This window comes from Nyctibius grandis, chromosome 2 (genome assembly GCF_013368605.1).
Source record: "Nyctibius grandis isolate bNycGra1 chromosome 2, bNycGra1.pri, whole genome shotgun sequence".
NCBI classification, from domain to species: Eukaryota; Metazoa; Chordata; class Aves; order Nyctibiiformes; family Nyctibiidae; genus Nyctibius; species Nyctibius grandis.
The window spans coordinates 58,442,603-58,460,499 of record NC_090659.1 but is presented as its reverse complement, the minus strand read 5'-3'; the positions used below and the strand labels follow the sequence as shown (position 1 = coordinate 58,460,499).

Below are 17,897 nucleotides of genomic sequence, written 5' to 3'. Positions count from 1 at the left end.
TACAGGGAAAAAAAAAAAAGTTTTAAGCTGCAAACTATTTATATCCAGCATTAAATTAAATCCAACTCAGTTCTGCTCTCCTCCCAGCCCAGAAAGTTTTAGGAAAAAACTCTCTAATGTAAAGCTGTTGTTTCCTTGTAATTGCCAAAGGCGGTTTCAATTTATACTATATATAGAAAATAGAATTGATTTTTTGGGGAGTAAGAATTATTCTCATTTTAGCTCTGTTACCTCCTTCTGATTTGAAGGGGCTGTAATCAGACAATATACTCCTTGGACTGATACAAATGCATAGCTTAAAAATGACAGAAATACTGGAAAAAGCAAATCATCCCTTACAAATGCTTAGAGTAAAAATGTGTGGGGAGTGTTGTTATGTGGAGGAGAGGCTATTTCCATTTTATGGATACTTCTGTTTTGTTCATGGAATAATTGTTTAAATCTCTAACTTGCTTTTTTTGTTCTTTGTATTCTCACTTACTAGGACATGACAGATAACAGCAACCATCAGTTGGTGGTGAGAGCAAAATTTAATTTTCAACAGACAAATGAAGATGAACTTTCTTTTTCAAAAGGAGATATTATTCATGTTACAAGAGTGGAAGAAGGAGGCTGGTGGGAAGGAACTCTAAATGGCAAAACAGGGTGGTTTCCAAGTAACTACGTACGAGAAATAAAATCAAATGGTGAGTTTTGAAGGAGAGCATATTTGCACAAGTTCTTGCTTTGGGTAGAGGTTGATTCTTGGTTGATTCCTCAAAAATTGTAATGCTTTTTGTTTAAGCTTGACTGTATTTACTGAACTTCATTCACAGCAATCATTAATGCTTAAGAACTCCTACTCCCCCACCCCAGTTCGCTATATAGAGTGCTCTAGGACTTTCAAATGAACAGTAAGCATGCAGAAAACTCCCCCATGCTGTTTGCTTGTCTGTCTGTCTCTGTCACAGTTGGGCTGCTGACTTCCTCAGTCTGAATTCCTAGAATGCTGGATTTTGGCTCTGATGCTGACATACTTTGAATTGGTGCTTTGGGTTGAAATAGTGAGGGATTCTCTTTAAAAAAACAAAACAAAACAACAAAAAACTACACTAAAAAAATCTCTAAACATGTCCCATTACTTAGAAGCAAACAAACACAGGAAAAATCCTCAATTCTACTGAAATCTACTAAAAGTTAGAGGTGGTTTTTGAAAGATAATGTATTCATAATTTTTCTTTTTTGTTTATGTGCCTTCCACTTTTCTTTACACAGCATTCACGCTTCCACTGAAGTTTTATTTTGAACTTCGTACAGTGAAGGTGACTTCTGTAAATGTCATCTTCATGACTGAATATCAGAACTAACATTGCTTTTTAATCCATCAGGACCTTGACATGGGTGTTATCATCTATTTATTTTTTTTTGGTCTCCTTCCTGTCTCTGCTTGCTTTCAGAGGTTGGGGATAAACCTGGTAGGATAAAACTACCCAGGGACTCTGAGAGGCTTTACCACTCTTTCCCTTGTTACAGCTCCAATCAAAATACACATATTTTGGGCTGTACTAAAATCATTGGCATGACTTTTTTTTTTTTTTTTTTTAGGCAGCCATATTGATGTGTGATTGCAGACTGTAGTTGTGAGGGTAAAACTCCATTTTTAAACTTATTCTTTTTCCTCCAGTTGCATCCTATTTTCTTCCTTGATTTGCTATCTACAGTCCGTTTTTGCAGAACGCTAGAGTCTTAGGTCTGTAACTTCATTGTCATTTTCAACTACATCCTCTTAGGCATAGTCATGATGTAAGACTTGGCTTTAATGTTCTTCAGAGATCTCTCAGTTGAGGCTTATCCTGAAAATAAATTCCTGAAGCCTGTTTTTTCTTGACTGTAGTGTTATAGCAGTCTTTTTCAGCCATTATTACTATCTTGTCCCATCGTAATTCATTTAAAACATTGCTGTGGAGGTCTTGCTTGGATTTCATCAGTTTTGATCTCTTCTGACTCCTGAGACTGGAACCTGGGTCAGCAGTTAGGCTCCAGAATGAAAGTAGCATTTAACAGTGAACATACGAGAACCACAAGTTGTAAGCAACTGAAGCTGAGGTGATGGTTGTTTTTTTTAAGAATACTTCACTTGTGTGAAGTAGGTCTCCTAAATAGGAAAGCCAGCAAGCTGTGGGGCTGAGGCTGGGACCAAGTGCAGTTTGATTCTTGCCAGTCCTTGCAACCCTGTCTGATTCCTGGTGGCTGAGGCTAACTGCTTCCAGTTCCTGGTTTAACTTTCACTTCTCACCATCAGAAAAGTTTTCTGCTAAGCTCTTCTTTTCCCTCTGCTGTATAGGTATGTTCCCTGTGCTACAAGGGCTTCTGCAAGACTTCTTGCATTCTTGGAGCGCTCTCTCATATGCTCAGTTGCTCCTATGGAAGGGTATATGTGCCTGTGCTTTTCTCCTTCTTGGGAAGTTGAGTTCATTGCTTTGTTTTTTGTGCATTTACTGACTGTTATAAAGTTAAAATGACTGACCTGTAGCTCTCTAGCTTTCTCTGTTCTCCTCCTCCTTTTTTAAAGACAATTACTCTCTTTGGCCTTTTCCAGTACTTTATGGAACTTCACTTGTGCTCTGTGGTTTCAAACATGCATGTAGTTAATTCTCTTACTGCCACATCAGCACAGCAGTTACTGTTTAATTTATCAAAATACTAGTTTTAACCTGGTTTTATGCCTTTGTAGGTATGTCTTGGAATTGTCTGAAGTTGACCTTTTTATAATGAGGATGGGTGGCTGGTAGAAGGAAGCATGACATATTAAGAGCTTCTTGATGTCTATTAATAACTCTTTTTTTTTTTCCCTATTGAGTTGCAGATCAGCTCTCCCCCTTGATGTGTGTATGCTATGGAATATTTTGTTGCTACTACCCTTGTGTCAATGTTGTATTTCAACTGGTGAACTGACTTTTTCTAGTTAGTTTTGCTTCTTTGTGTGTTTGAGGTCACTATAGTATTTGTGATATTTGATCATGTCAATTTGCATCAACTTTTCCTGTTCTTCTTTTGAGAAGCCCATAATTTTTAAAGGGTTTGTCATTCTTGCGAGCTTCTTCCCCTTACGTTGTCACTAGTGTGAAGTCTTTTTTTACCTATATTTTGAAGTTTACTGAATACTTCTTACTTGAAGTTCATTGCTCTCATTTTGCTTCTTTTCTTGGTTGTTTCCATGAGATTTGTTATGAACGCTTCTATTCTGAACTGATTTCTGCTTTTTGGGTATTGCTGAAGGTTCTAGAGAGGGGCTTTTCTGTAATTCTCCTCCCTTCAGTATCACAGAATCACAGAATCAATCAGGTTGGAAGGGACCTCTGGGATCATCAAGTCCAACCGCTGCCCTTGCACCACCCTGTCAACTAGATCATGGCACTAAGTGCCATGTCCAGTCTTTTCTTAAACACATCCAGAGATGGTGACTCTACCACCTCCCTGGGCAGCCCATTCCAATGTCTAATAACCCTTTCTGAAATTCTTCCTAATGTCCAACCTGAACCTCCCCTGGTGAAGCTTGAGGTTGTGTCCTCTTGTCCTATCGCTAGCTGCCCGGGAGAAGAGGCCGACTCCCACTTCACTACAACCTCCCTTCAGGTAGTTGTAGACTGCAATAAGGTCACCTCTGAGCCTCCTCTTCTCCAGCCTAAACAACCCCAGCTCCCTCAGCCGTTCCTCGTAGGTCAGACCCTCCAGACCCTTCACCAGCTTGGTTGCCCTCTGGACTCGCTCCAACACCTCAACATCTTTCTTAAAGCGCGGGGCCCAGAACTGGACACAGGATTCAAGGTGCGGCCTCACCAGTGTCGAGTAGAGAGGGACGATCACTTCCCTAGACCAGCTGGCTACACTATTCCTAATAGAGGCCAGGATGCCATTGGCCTTCTTGGCCACCTGGGCACACTGCTGGCTCACATTTAGCCGGCTGTCGATCAGCACCCCCAAGTCTCTTTCTGCCGGGCCGCTTTCTAACCACTCTTCCCCCAGCCTGTAGCGCTGCATGGGGTTGTTGTGGCCGAAGTGTAAGACCCGGCACTTGTTCTTGTTGAACCTCATGCTGTTGGTCTTAGCCCATCTATCTAACCTGTCCAGATCCCTCTGTAGAGCCTTCCTACCCTCCAGCAGATCGACACTCCCGCCCAGCTTGGTGTCATCTGCAAATTTGCTGAGGGTGCACTCAATCCCTATGTCTAGGTCATCTATAAAGATATTGAACAGCGCCGGCCCCAGAACTGAGCCCTGGGGAACACAGCTAGTGACCGGCCGTCAGTTGGACTTTGCCCCATTCACCACCACTCTCTGGGCTCGGCCATCCAGCCAGTTTTTAACCCATTGAAGAGTCCACCCATCCAAGCCCTGGGCAGCTAGTTTGTCTAGGAGGATGCTGTGGGAGACAGTGTCGAATGCCTTACTGAAGTCTAGATAGACTACATCCACAGCCCTGCCCTCATCTACTAAGTGGGTCACTTTGTCATAGAAGGAGACCAGGTTGGTCGAGCAGGACCTGCCTTTCATGAATCCATGTTGGCTGGCCCCGATGCCCCGATTGTCCTGCATGTGCCGTGTAATGGCACTCAGGATGATCTGTTCCATCACCTTGCCTGGCACCGAGGTCAGGCTGACAGGCCTATAGTTCCCTGGATCATCCTTCCGACCCTTCTTGTAGATGGGCGTTACATTTGCTAATTTCCAGTCAGCTGGAATTTCTCCAGTTAACCAGGACTGCCGGTAGATAATAGAGAGTGGTTCGGCAAGTTCGTTTGCCAGTTCCTTCATTACTCTGGGGTGAATCCCATCCGGGCCCATAGCCTTGTGGGTGTCCAACTGGCACAGCAGGTCACTAACCGTCTCCTCCTGGATCATGGGAGGTTTACACAGCCCCCCGTCCCTAACTGCAGGCTCTGGGGGCCAAGTCTCCTGAGGACAACCGGTCTTGACATTAAAGACCGAGGCAAAGAAGGCATTGAGCACCTCTGCCTTTTCCGCATCCCCTGACACTACACTACCCTCCTCATTCAGCAAGTGGTGGAGGCTCTCCTTGACCCTCCTTTTGCTGTTAATGTATTTGTAGAAACTCTTTTTGTTGTATTTGACCATAGCAGCCAAATCAAGCTCTAATTGAGCTTTGGCCCTTCTAATCTTCTCCCTACACGACCTGTCAGCGTCCCTATAGACCTCCCAAGTTACCCGACCCTTCTTCCAGAGCAAGTAGGCTCTCTTTTTTTCCTTAAGTTCTAGTCTAAGTTCCCTGTTTAACCAGGCCGGTCTTTTTCCCCAACGGCTTGTCTTCCTACACACCAGGACAGCCTGCTCCTGAATATTTAGCAATTCCCTTTTGAAGCATGTCCAGTCTTCCTGGACTCCTTTGCCCTTCAGGACCAACTCCCAAGGGATTTGATCCACCAACCTCGTAAACAGGCTAAAGTCAGCCCGCCGGAAATCTAAGGCAGAAGTTCTGCTCTTGCCCCTCCTTATTTCCCCCACTATCGAAAGCTCTAACATTTCATGGTCGCTACTCCCAAGACGGCCACCGACCCTCACATCTCCCACTAGTCCTTCTCTGTTCACAAACAACAGGTCAAGCAGGGCCCCTCCTCTAGTGGGCTCATTTACCATTTGCATGAGGAAGTTGTCCTCCACACATTTGAGGAATCTCCTAGATTGCTTCCTCTCTGCCATGTTGTATTTCCAGCAGACATCCGGCAAGTTGAAGTCGCCCACGAGTACAAGGGCCGGCGACCGGGCGGCTTCTGACAGCTGCTTATAAAACGCCTCATCCGCCTGCTCATCCTGGTTGGGTGGTCTATAACAGACTCCCACCGTAATGTCTGCCCTGCCGACCTTCCCCCTGATCTTCACCCATAGACATTCAACCTTGTCATCCTCATCATCTTCCTCAATTTCGACACAGTCCAAGCACTCCCTAACATACAGCGCTACCCCACCGCCTCTCCTGCTTCGCCTGTCCCTCTTAAAGAGCTTATAGCCATCCATAGCAGCACTCCAGTCATGAGAGTCATCCCACCACGTTTCTGTGATGGCAACCACATCATAACCTTCCTGCTGTACAGTGGCTTCTAGCACTTCCTGTTTGTTGCCCATACTGTGTGCATTGGTGTAAACGCACTTCAGCTGGGCTAGCGGCCTTGCCCCCGACGCAGGCCTGTCGCCCCTAGGTTCATTTGTGGTTGCCCTGGTCTTATCCCCCTCCCCCATCGAACCTAGTTTAAAGACCTCTTGATCAGCCCTGCCAGCTTCTGGGCCATAACCCTTTTCCCCTTCTGACTCAGCTGTTCCCCATCCAGCATAAGCAGGCCTGGAGCTGTGAAAGCCGCCCCGTGGTCAACGAACCCAAAATCCCACCTACAGCACCAGTCTCTTAGCCACATATTAATCTGTTGTACTTTCGTAGTCTTTTCCCTATTTTCACCAAACACCGAAGGAATTGAAGAGAATATAACCTGTGCACCTATCCCCTTCACCAAATGCCCCAGGGCCCTGAAGTCCCTTTTGATAGCCCTGGGACTTCTCTCTTCAATCTCATCCCTACCCACCTGGAATACTAATAGTGGGTAGTGGTCAGAGGGCCTCACCAGTTCGGGAATCCTCCTGGCAACATCCCTTACCCGAGCCCCAGGGAGACAGCAGACTTCCCTGTATCAAAGCGCATTGCCACTGTGTCCTGAGGTTGGACTTCCTTTTTCCACTGTCCTTGTTGACACAGGAATGTAGTGCTGTTTACCACAAAGCTGTGAAGTTACATGATGGCTCTGGTGAGTGTTCATGAGAAGTTTCATCTAGGTTTTATGTATGGGTTGACAGTCGTGGTTGCTGTTTTTTGCTAGTCTTCATTAGAGTGGTTGACATTTCTTGAGTTGATGGTCTTTCACTGTCCATTTTTCTTGATTTCCTGGCAACTATATATACCTCACTTGAAGATTTTTCTAATTCAGAAATGTTTTAACTGCCTTCATACTTTGAGCATGAGGTTAAAACACAAGTGCTTTTTTTTTTTCCTGATGTGTTTTAAAATAAGTTAGTAGCACTTGCTTTCTTGCAAGCTTAAATTCAAAATGTGTTTTCTGTCAGTGTTATAATTACTTGATTTTAAAAAGATCAGGATAGGATTGTTGAAATACTTGCTCTTGATTAAGGTGTATTTATGAACAAAATGCTCATTCTGGACATCTAATCAGTTTTCAAAATACTCTGTAAAATGTTCTGGCATCGACAGTATGACTCCACCCTTCTTTCTTCTCTCAAATGTGGCTCAAAATACTACAACTAGTTAGAAATTCTGTACAGGCAACATTGTGCATTATCATTTTTGATGATGTGTTATTTGGAGAGCTCCTGGGAACTGGTGGGTTTGATTAAATAAATCCCTTCAGTCTGCTGGAACCTGACTTAGGCAAACTGGGTAACAGAAGAAAGGAAAGAAGTTCTTTATGCATATTTGGTTTTGTTTTAATTATCACAAAATTCATAGGCATTAGATATTTAGTTAAATGGATATTTGTTCTAAATTAAAATCCCCTAATGTTGGATAACAGTATATTTGTAATCTTAGCTTGTGTGGTTGCTCTGAAGTTAGATGTTCAAGGAAAAGAAGAAAGACCTGCTTAGTAATGGGAACTGCCTTTACCCACGTTGCTTTCTGAAAGATTTTTAGAAGAAAGGTAAACTACATTACATGTTATTGCACAAGCAGAGCATGTTACATGATAAGGTACCTCAGCGTAGTTAAAACATTGTAAAGCCGTGCCCATGTTTACTGCCTTGTAACTTGTTTGCTTGGCTATGCCAGAGTGATCAGTGGTAGCACAGAATGATAATACATGTATGAGGCAAGCTACAAATGGTTGTAGGACAGATAAGAGATTATTGAGCAAAGCACAGCATTTAGTTTTCTTAGGCTTGACAATGACTCTGTATTTTTTGGAAAGTAGATTTGGTTGAGTTGGAAAATGTGTTTTATTTTGCTTTTGAGTGTGTGTTTTCTTTCCTCCTCCCACCCCTGACCCAAGGGGAAAAGGAGGATTTGTTTGAAATTCTGGTACTTAGAATCAAAGTTACAAATAGAAGAAAAAATGAAGTAGTAGTTTCTTTTCAGATGTGCCTACACTGTAAGGTTCAAAAAGATGGTCCATTTCTCTCTCGCTCCCTCCCTGTGTGTGTGTTTTAATTTCCCTTTTTAAACTCTGTAATATCTTGCCTTTTTTTTCCTAACGTTCTTTGATCACTAGTCAGGAAGTACTTTGAAATGAGAAGACTTTATTTTTATCCTGCCGTACAGTTACACATGACAGAGGGTAAAAGATTTATACTGTGTAAACTTGTTAGATATTTGACAGTGTGGCCTTATTGAGTTGGTTTTTTTTTCCTTACATAAAACAGAGCAGGGAGGAGTGAAGGTGTAGGCAGAGTCTTGTCTCTTACATTGCTCCTCCTGTCTCATGCAGTATAGAGATTTTGAGGCTTAGTTTTGAGAGGCTTAGTTTTTAGAGTTCCCTTGTGATGAAGAGAATAGAGGTTAGGCAGAATGGGATGTGCTTGCTTAGCTACTGTCAGATGTTAATCAGATTTTTAAAAAAAATCACATGGTCACTTGCTGGGTTTTATCAAAGTGTAATCCAGTTAAATGGCATGAGATTCTGCAGAAGGGAGTACAACTTTGAAAAGTTACATTTGAGATGTCACAAACTTTATTCTAATTCTTCACAGAAATTAATGTGTCATTACTGTCCTGGTCTCTCTTCTGATACGCTTTCTTGACAGTTGTGTTAGTATCAGGCCCAGTGCAGATTACAGTGTTAATGGTTCTTCTGGTTAGATGTTAAAAATAATTAAAAAAAAAAAAAAATCACAGTGGGAAAAGGCCAGTGTATAGTGGAAGAGTGGAGTATTTCCTGTTCCCATCCTGTGGTGCACGAGAGAAGGAGAGATACACTTTTAGCTTCAAAAAAAAAAAAAAAAAAAAAAAAAGATAAAAAAGAGAAAAAGGAAAACCACCAAGAATGCTAGCTCTCCTATCCCCAGCCGTGTGTGCTTGGAGGGGTATTCCGTTCTCTTGTCAAGTGTTATGCTACAGGCATGAATAAAATAGAGTTTGGGACAAGTGAATACTACTAGGGAAGAAGTGTTAGTAGTGTCAGTGTTGCAGAGTGGAGTTAACAGTGATGCCTGAACCAGGAACAAGTTTAGGTCTGTCTTCCTGGTGTTGGACTTGAACCAATTAGCCTTGAGAGACAGAGCTTGCTTGTAGAACTTCACTAATAGGGAGCATGGAGTTTTTGGTGTCCCGACTGGCACATTTTTTTTCCTGGACTGTAGGATGAAATAGTCTGGATCAGATGTTTGCATCTTGATTACATACACCATAGCCTAGTAATAGAATCACCTGGTGGTGGTGATCTTGCAGCAGTACAGTTGAAGTGTTTTAGTAAAGTATGTCCTGAAGGAGTGCTTTGTGGAGTAGACTGTTGTGTGAAAAAGAGTATGACATAAACTGGAGACATGGCAGAAGGAGAGATAGGAGGAAATGTGAGAATGACAAGTAATTTGAAGGCGAATAAAAAATACTTGCATATTAATGGAAAGGGAATGAAACAAAACATTGGGAAGGACTGGGTAAATTGTCCTTTTACAGTCACTTAGGTAGATGTTTGTGAAGGATAAGATAACTTCATTTCAGACAGTTCATGGCATCTTATGTACTGCTTAGGGAAAGGTTAAAGAAGCAGCTGCTCTTAAGTTGTTTTGGTTCTACTGAGAATAACTATTTGCTGGAAGAATAATGTTAAGAAGCCTGTGCCAACCTCCCTCTCCACCCAAAGATGATTTGTTAAGTGAATTCTATCTGGTTAATCACTAGCTGCTAGCCACTTCAAAGCATTATCAAGTGTAGCTGGGTACAGTTGAATGTAATGCTTTGATCAGGAAAGAAACTGACAGTGAACTTACTTCTTGGTTTCAGTCATCAGCTGGATACCTCTCTTTCAGTACTTGAGCAGAGCTTGTTTGCTATGGATATGATTATATGCTGTGCATGTTTTTGTTGTGTTTTCAGTGTTAATGTAACAGACTTACATTGGGACTGGGGGAAGAGTAGTGAGAAGGGAAGAATCTTCCATATGGGAAAACTTGGTGTCTGGCTCAAATTGCTCTCTTCCAGTGCTCTGATAAACAGAGCTTATATGTTGGAGTGGGCAAGGTGCTAGGATTTTGCTTATGTTTTCAAAACCTATGGACTTCATAGACAATGGACATATAAGACCTTTATATGTTCCCAGTATGCTGAATGGGGGTGACACCTGCTTGAAATGTTTAATGAATGATGCTATATGTTTGCAAAAGTACTCTGGTATTCTTTCATGAAGGATAGTAAATAACACTTATCTTTGTTTATGCTAAGAAAGTGATTTCTTATCTGCAAGACCAGGATTTTCTTCTGTGTAATGCATTGTGCAATAAGCTAATTGCAACAAGACTGTTTCTTATTCTTCCTTATGAAGCAAGGCAGTGCTTGAAGGCAGAATACCAGACATGATGGACAGCTGGAGCGATTTGCTATGTCTAATTCTGTGTTCCTACAATAGAAATGGCCTTTGCATTTTAAAAGCTGAATGTTGATTATGGCTGTTCAGGCAAAATGATTTGAATGTGTGATTCTTCTTTGTGTCCTGTTCTTAAATCTGAATTTGATGGTGTCTCTGATAAATAACTGAATCAGCTGAACAGCTGGTAATATAAATGACTACAGATTTCAGTAAAAATTCTCCCTTCAGCAGCTTAAGTGAAGAAAAAGTTAGGGGAAGAGATGTATTTTTACACCCTTTAAGATAGCAAAGTAGCTGGAAGATGAGCCAGATTTCTATGACCAGCCAACTTTCTCCACATTACCAAGGGTCAGAGATTTGTGATAAAATTCAGTGACAAGTATTTGCGTTTTTCCTTAAATAATTCTGGTTTCTCCTTTCATGCTTTTGGGCACATGATTAATAAATCTTTAGGTATTTAGTGAACCTGAAAGTCACTATAAATTGTAGGATAAGTCAAGAGCTTCCACAGAGAATGAAAGCAAATTACCAAGTTTGTGTAAATTACATCATTTTCATCATTCAGTACGAAGAAACAAGTTGTAATTGTCCTGTAAATTAGTAGCATTTTATATAAATATATAAATGAGTAGCTGTGCATACAGCATGACTTTAGGTGCTTCTTTCACATTGAGTGTTTAATGACAAATCTGCTTGGATTTATGGTTTTGTTTTAAGTAGATGGGAAGAGTCCTGTCATTTGGAATTACTTGGCTGTATAGCAGAGCACGTACATACTGCAGGGCTGGTGGCTGAGAGCATCCCAGCTGAATAACTGCTGGGGCTAATGCTGGGTTTTTGTGCTGTCAGTTTACAGCTGACTGAGGGGGCGTGTGTGCGGGGGATATTAACCAAAAGGATTTTACTGTAATCTCTGAACATGGTCAGGAGAAATGTTTTGCCTATGTTTGGCAGTTTTAAGACCGTATTGTATTTTTAGAATAGCTTCTTTGAGGAGAGTTCCAGTGCAATACAGAGAAAATCCCCTCAAAGATACCACATGCGTGCTCTTGGAGTCTGAGCTGCTCCTTATGAGCTGCTGGCTGAAGTCTCAGGTCCAGCTGGCCTGCCCAGTGCTCCTCACACTGGAGATGAACAGGTGGCCTGCATCTGTGGTAAGTTCACCTGAGAATGCAACATCCATGATGCTGCAGCTGGGCAGCCTGAAGAAGTGCTAAGTTACCCAGGATACAGTCCAGCAGAGGCTGGTACCACAGGGACTGTTCTGCTTATGGTGGTGTTTCCCTGGTCAGCTTTACTGTCCATGGGAATTTCCCATAGCTGGCCCTTAGCTTGGCTGACCGGGCTTCTTCTGGAAAGGCAGGTCTGTATTTGAGACTTGCGTAATTTATTCTTAGTGGCTTGAGGTATCAGGTTAACTAGAGTTAAATTATTCATATATCTTTATTAAAATGTGTTTGAAACAGGAGCTTGCTTTTAAAATAAAGGTAAAACTTTCAGTAGGTGTGTTTTGGTGGTGCTTTTGTTTTTTGACAATCTGCCATTTTATTGTCTGGATATAAATTACTCAAATGTTTATTTGAAATTTGCCTATTAGACAAGCCTACTTATTTAAAAAACAAACCAAAACACCGTAATGTCCTGATAAATGCAGTCTCACAAGCATTCTCAGTTGGTTGTGTGCGAAGTCAAAAAGAGATGCTGTAAATCTTACTTGCTGTTTCTCCAGCCTGCAGGACCATGCTTTTGATTGTCTCTCCCCTCATCTTTGCTCCTTTGTGATTGACTTCGAGCAATGGCTTTAGGAGTGTGTTTTCTGTGCCTCTCCATTCTGGGAGCCAGCACTCGGGTAACTCTCAGGACTGTTGTTTTGATCTTGCAGACTTACGTTGTCCTTCCAGAAGGAGCGTGCATTACTTAGGGGTAGATTCACTGGGGGATTATAGGAAGGATTGCATTTATTGTTATGATGGACTCTTTCTCAAGTGCATAAGCATTTTTAATTTTACTTCATGAACAATAAAAGAAAATTTGTTTTAAAAGATGATTTTCTGGGATAGGTATCTGGTAAGTCACTCCACTACTTGTATAGTGTTTTGATTCTCTATTTCAACCAGACTGAGTGTAATGTCCTATCTCTGCTTTGTTCAGCCTTTGATTGGTTACTTACATTTACCGAGTTCATTAAACTTATATTAAAACTTAATACTACTTTTGTTTGAAAGTGTGTGTAGTGTTTGGAAATGCCTGTTGTGTGATGTCTTTTTTTTTTAAATTGCAGTCTGTGATAATGTGGTTTGTTGTTTGGTTTTTTTTTTTAAACAATTTTGGAAAAGCTGATTTTGTTGACTGACTTTCTGGTTCCAGGAAAAAGAATGAGAGTTTTTCTACTTGCCTTCATTGAGGCTACAGTTTCATTCATTGTGAACATGTGAACATATGAACCATTTTGATTCTTTACCAATAATTTCAAGCACAAGTATGTACATTTCTCAGTGAAGCACTATTTTCACTGTATCTTATGATAAATATTTTAAAGCGGTTTGTTTGACCTCTAGTGATGAGCTATGAAATTGCACTCCATTGACATAAAAATATCTTACATTTCAGAAAAACCGGTCTCCCCCAAATCAGGTACATTGAAGAGTCCACCTAAAGGCTTTGATACATCTGCAATTAACAAAAGCTATTACAATGTGGTGAGTGATCCTTTTTCCTCCATGTGAGCTGTTATATAGAGTACTAGAATGTTATTTAACTAAATACTCTTATCTGCACAAAAAATTGGCAGTCTTGTCAGAGCCTTAGTGCCAAAGCTAGACAGGGGTTTTAGTGAATTCTCATATAAACAAGATCATTATTAGTTTAATAGAATATCACACATACAGATTCTTAAGCATGACGCAAAATTATGGTTTAAAGTAAGTGAATAATAGGCATTTCTGTAATGTATTTTGCTCATTTTATTTACTTTGCTAGTTGTTAATTTCCTTTTTCCTCCCTTATCCCCCAAATATGCAATCAGTGTTCTCCAGTCTCCATGAATTAATGAAATTCTGCTGTGTTAAAATGATCAAGAATGTTATTGCCCTTTTTGTTGAACAAGAGAGTGAACATTTTGAATTAATTTGCCCCCTTTGTATTCATGCTTATAAATCAACTCAATTATTAACTTTGGGAACCTCTGCCTTACACTGAGGGATAGATTTCACAGGCAAAGGGACATAGCCAGAGTCAGCCTTTAACATACCCTCAGCAATTCTTAAGCTAGACCTCAGACCTCTTTAGTAGATGCATGTAAGAAACATACCAAACTGTCTTTAAAGGTGGTTTGTAACCATTTTGAGAATCCTTTATTTACTAACAGATACCTTGGGAAGCCAAAAGCATCTTACTGTTTTTGTTAACCACTGCTCCCTGCTGGTGTAAAACCAAAACACGAGGTTTCTTTCCCTTTTCTTTGAAGCAGCTGTCATTGTTTTTAATTTTATTTGTCAGTTTTTAGCAGGGATCATAAAGCATCCTTTTATGCTTTCATCTTTTGTGGTTGTGGCAGGAATGACACCAGCCACCTGGAAGAGAGAGCACTTTTGCATATAGTCAGCTAATTGAAAACAATGAAGCACCCTCCTGCTCCTTCCCGTGGCTTGCCTGGTTACTCTGTCAGTAGCCATAATTGCATGGTAAAGGGAATGCAAGTCTTTGGCTATTGTATCCCATACCTGCTAGTCACAGTGGAAAGTGCTTGTGCAGGCACACCTTCCTTCAAACTGCAGGAAGTAATGATCTTACTGTGGCACATCCAGCAACAAAATATCGGATAGTTTTTATTTTGCTTTTCACGGTATCTCTTTACAGTCGTGTTTTTTTCAAAGTTGCTGTAGTGTGTAGTAGTAAATATGTCTTCTCTATTGTTTTATGTTAAAATGTGTGTTTTTCAATACAAGTGAACTGAAATGAATGCAGCAAAGAGAGGATTTAGTTCCTTCACTAGGCAGAAGACTGCTGTTACTTAAGTTTAATCTACATCTGTGTTGAATTCTTAATCAAAATAAATTGGCACCTCCTTTGAACACCAGTCCTTTAGATTTGGATTGGTTTTGGCTTTGGTGGGGGCTGTTTGGTTTGGTGTTTTGTTTTTGTTTGTTTTTTTTTAAATGTGGGGTTTTTTGTGTGTGTGTGTTTTTTTTTTTTAAGTCAGTGGTAAATACATGCTTTATTCATAATCTTGTATTATTATTTCCCTTATAGATCTTAATATGATGAAAAGTAAGAGTTGCAGCTCTTTAATTTGGGCTTAACTAAAACTCCAGTTTGGCTGTGTCCAAAATGAATTGAATCTTGTGGTTGCATATTTTACTTTGTAAGAGTAATACAGGCCATTTTTAGGAGTGATAGCGTACTTCAGTGAAAATAATAGGAAGTAAATGTTTGAATTTGTGTAAAACCATAGTTAAGGCGGCTAAGTTTAAAAGGCCATACAATTCTGAAATATCACCTTTGGCTTGTATGCTTTTTATGATTGTTCCCTGGATAACCTATTACCGTAATCATGGAGACTCAAGCTACTGTATACTTTGGGAAACAAATAGCCATAGCTGGCTTTAAAAGTAGTTTAATTAAAAAAAAAAAAAAGCTAAACTGGTGACCATCCTACCTGCTCTTGGAATTAGTTTATTTTTCACCTTGCTCAAGTGCAGCTTTCTTGGTGCACTAAACTTATGTAATAAGATTCCCACTGTTTTGACTGGTAGCTATTTATTAACTGTTGATGATATATTGCAGGAGGGGGCGTGGTGGAAATGACCAGTTTATGATAATATATGTATAGTAACTTAGAGCACTGGCCCTAGAGTGCTGTTCTTACATCTGTCTGCAGTGAATTGGATCATTGTCTTGTTTGCACATTTTTCCACAGTGTGGCAAATACCCCCACTTTTTTTTAAGCTCACCGTTTTATTCTTTTTGTTCACAAGAACCAAGAGGCTGTGCTGTAGCATGCACTTTGTTTCAGAGAAGTAAGAGTTTAATGCTGTGCCTAAAACCTAACTTAGACTAACTAACATCTAGATTTTCTTGAAAAACTAAGTGCTTCCAATGGCAATATAACTATGAAATAATTTTATGTAGTAATTATTAAATATGTAATTATTTTTACATGTAGATAAGACAAACAGCAAACCCAGTCACTAAAGCAAGAGCGATTTAACTTGTGAGTTGAGATTTTGTTCTGTCTTAATACATAAACTGCAGACATGGGACTTCCCTGTGCTAGAAGTCTTATCATCAGTCTGTGCTGATAATAAAATTGAGCACGTACTAAGGTAAAAACAAAACAGCTCCAAAGAAACCTTTGGCAACTGATAGCTAAAAGGATGTAGCCCGAGTTAAAGAGTAAGCATTAAAACCTGTGTTAAAGGCTCTCTTGACAACCAAGTATGATTTGAGGCTGGGACTCTGGGACTGCTTACTATTTTTATGTTGTGGCTGTCTTTCACAATATTGGCGTGTGCTGAGACCCTGTAAACCTCATGATTATTTATTGTTTTTCCTAGGGAAGGATTTGTGCAGGTGCAGGCAGCACCTGTGGGTACACTCGTCAGACTGAGGACAGAAACAAAGGGCAGTTCAGAGAAAGTTCAGAAAGTGGTAGGAGAGGCTCTGCTACTCTCCCTTTCTGGGAGAAGGGCTGGGTTAGGCTAAGGGAAAGGTGCTTAATATAAAGAGGAGATTGCTTTCACTGCTTTCCTCTGTTCTTCACTCCCTTGTAAAAGTGTTCTTTATTTTTATGGATTCACAGAGCTCCATCTGAAGTTCATAACACAAATCACATACCTTCTAGTCTTAGTGTGCTTTATTAGCTGCACCTTGCACTAGGTGTTGCTGAGAAGACAGAGCACATTTGGTTTCTGCTTACATTTTCCCTGGCTTGGGAATTGCAGGTTAGTAGAGAATGACTAGTGCTACAAGGTCTTGTCCTGCATAAAACGGTACAAGTCTACAGCAGTGTGTAATATGAACCAGACTCGTGATCAAGCACGAAGCATTTTTTCATGTAGAGCAATTTAGTAACCTGTTACTGAAGGAGGGGGCATGTTATTGCAGGTTATTCCCTGAAGACAGAGGAGGCATTACTCTGAGTTTTATTTTTACTTGTTAATCCATTGAGAATTTAAAACTGTGTGTCCAAAATAAAATTATGTTATCTCCACTTACAGGACACTTGCCTTGAGGTTAAGTAGCTGTTCTAAAAGCAGGTAAAGAAACGGGCAACTTTCTGCATAGGATGACTATTTGGATGACCTCATTTTTCATGTAAATGTTTGAGAAGTGATGGAAAATAAGCACTCCTTTTGAGGCCACACTTCTGAAGTTGGGTCAAGAGTTTGTGTTTACTGAAGTTCATAGAAGTTTTTGAGGACTGTTGAGATATGGTATACTTCTGTGGTGCTTTACATTGCCCCCGTGAGGGCCTGTTTTAAAGGGGTTCATCTCTCAGATTCTCATGATCCAGGAAATTAGACATTGATCACCATTTTGCTGAAGTACGTGATATTTCAGTTGGGTGCCATACTACTCCCATAAAACGGGAATGTGCTACAGGATCATGCCCAAGCATAGCTGTGAAATCTGCCTTTTCTCCCTCTGATTTGGAAGGTGATCAGCTTCATGTAGGTCACTTAAAATCAATTTTTGGGTGGTAGTGTTTGCCTTAGGGAGAATGGCTGGGGTTTTGTGTGACAGAATTGTTAACCATGCTTGAATTTTCCATGCTGTGTGATTTAGAGAGCTTGTGCTGTGTGAGCTCAGTTGTCTGTGCCTGCCATTCATCAGCGTTACGGATTGCAAAAGCTGCCACTTCAATGCTGCTCTTTTGGTACCCGGTCTTATCTGTGCAAATGTTGTGGTAGAGTTGTGGAAACAAGGTCTTGCAGGTCTCATGGGGTCTTGCAGCAGCCAGAATGCGCAGAAAGCAGGAAAGGGAAGAAAGGTGATTATTAGAGCATGCGGGCGAGATGTGGATATGAGGCATGTAAGGGTGCTCTGATGCCAAAATACTGAGTTGCAATATGACTACTTAGCGCTTCAAAGCACAGTTCGAACATTTAATCCTCATAACTTCTCTGTGAGGTAGGTAAGTCAAGCTGGAAGGATGTGAGAGTTCACAGAACTGATATTTTAGAGCTATGTAAGCAAGACTGTTCTTTTTAAAAGATATTAGGAGTAAAAGAATGTTGTATGCAGTGGAAACTGTACTTGTTAAAAAAAATCAGGGAATAGATTAATGTGTTTTGGGAAGTGTTTAAAACTATGTGTATA

At 40.6% G+C, this 17,897-nt stretch overlaps 1 protein-coding gene across 9 annotated transcripts in view; it reads left to right on the top strand.

Annotated features, from left to right (window-relative positions):
- Positions 1 to 17,897, top strand: part of ARHGEF7 (Rho guanine nucleotide exchange factor 7) — a 132,591-nt gene that overhangs the window by 58,449 nt on the left and 56,245 nt on the right. For all 9 annotated transcript variants that reach the window (XM_068420111.1, XM_068420102.1, XM_068420131.1 and 6 more), the window contains 2 exons: positions 485 to 686; positions 13,188 to 13,276. In XM_068420111.1, coding sequence (XP_068276212.1) covers positions 485 to 686; positions 13,188 to 13,276 — 291 coding nt within the window. The remainder of the gene's footprint in view (positions 1 to 484; positions 687 to 13,187; positions 13,277 to 17,897) is intronic.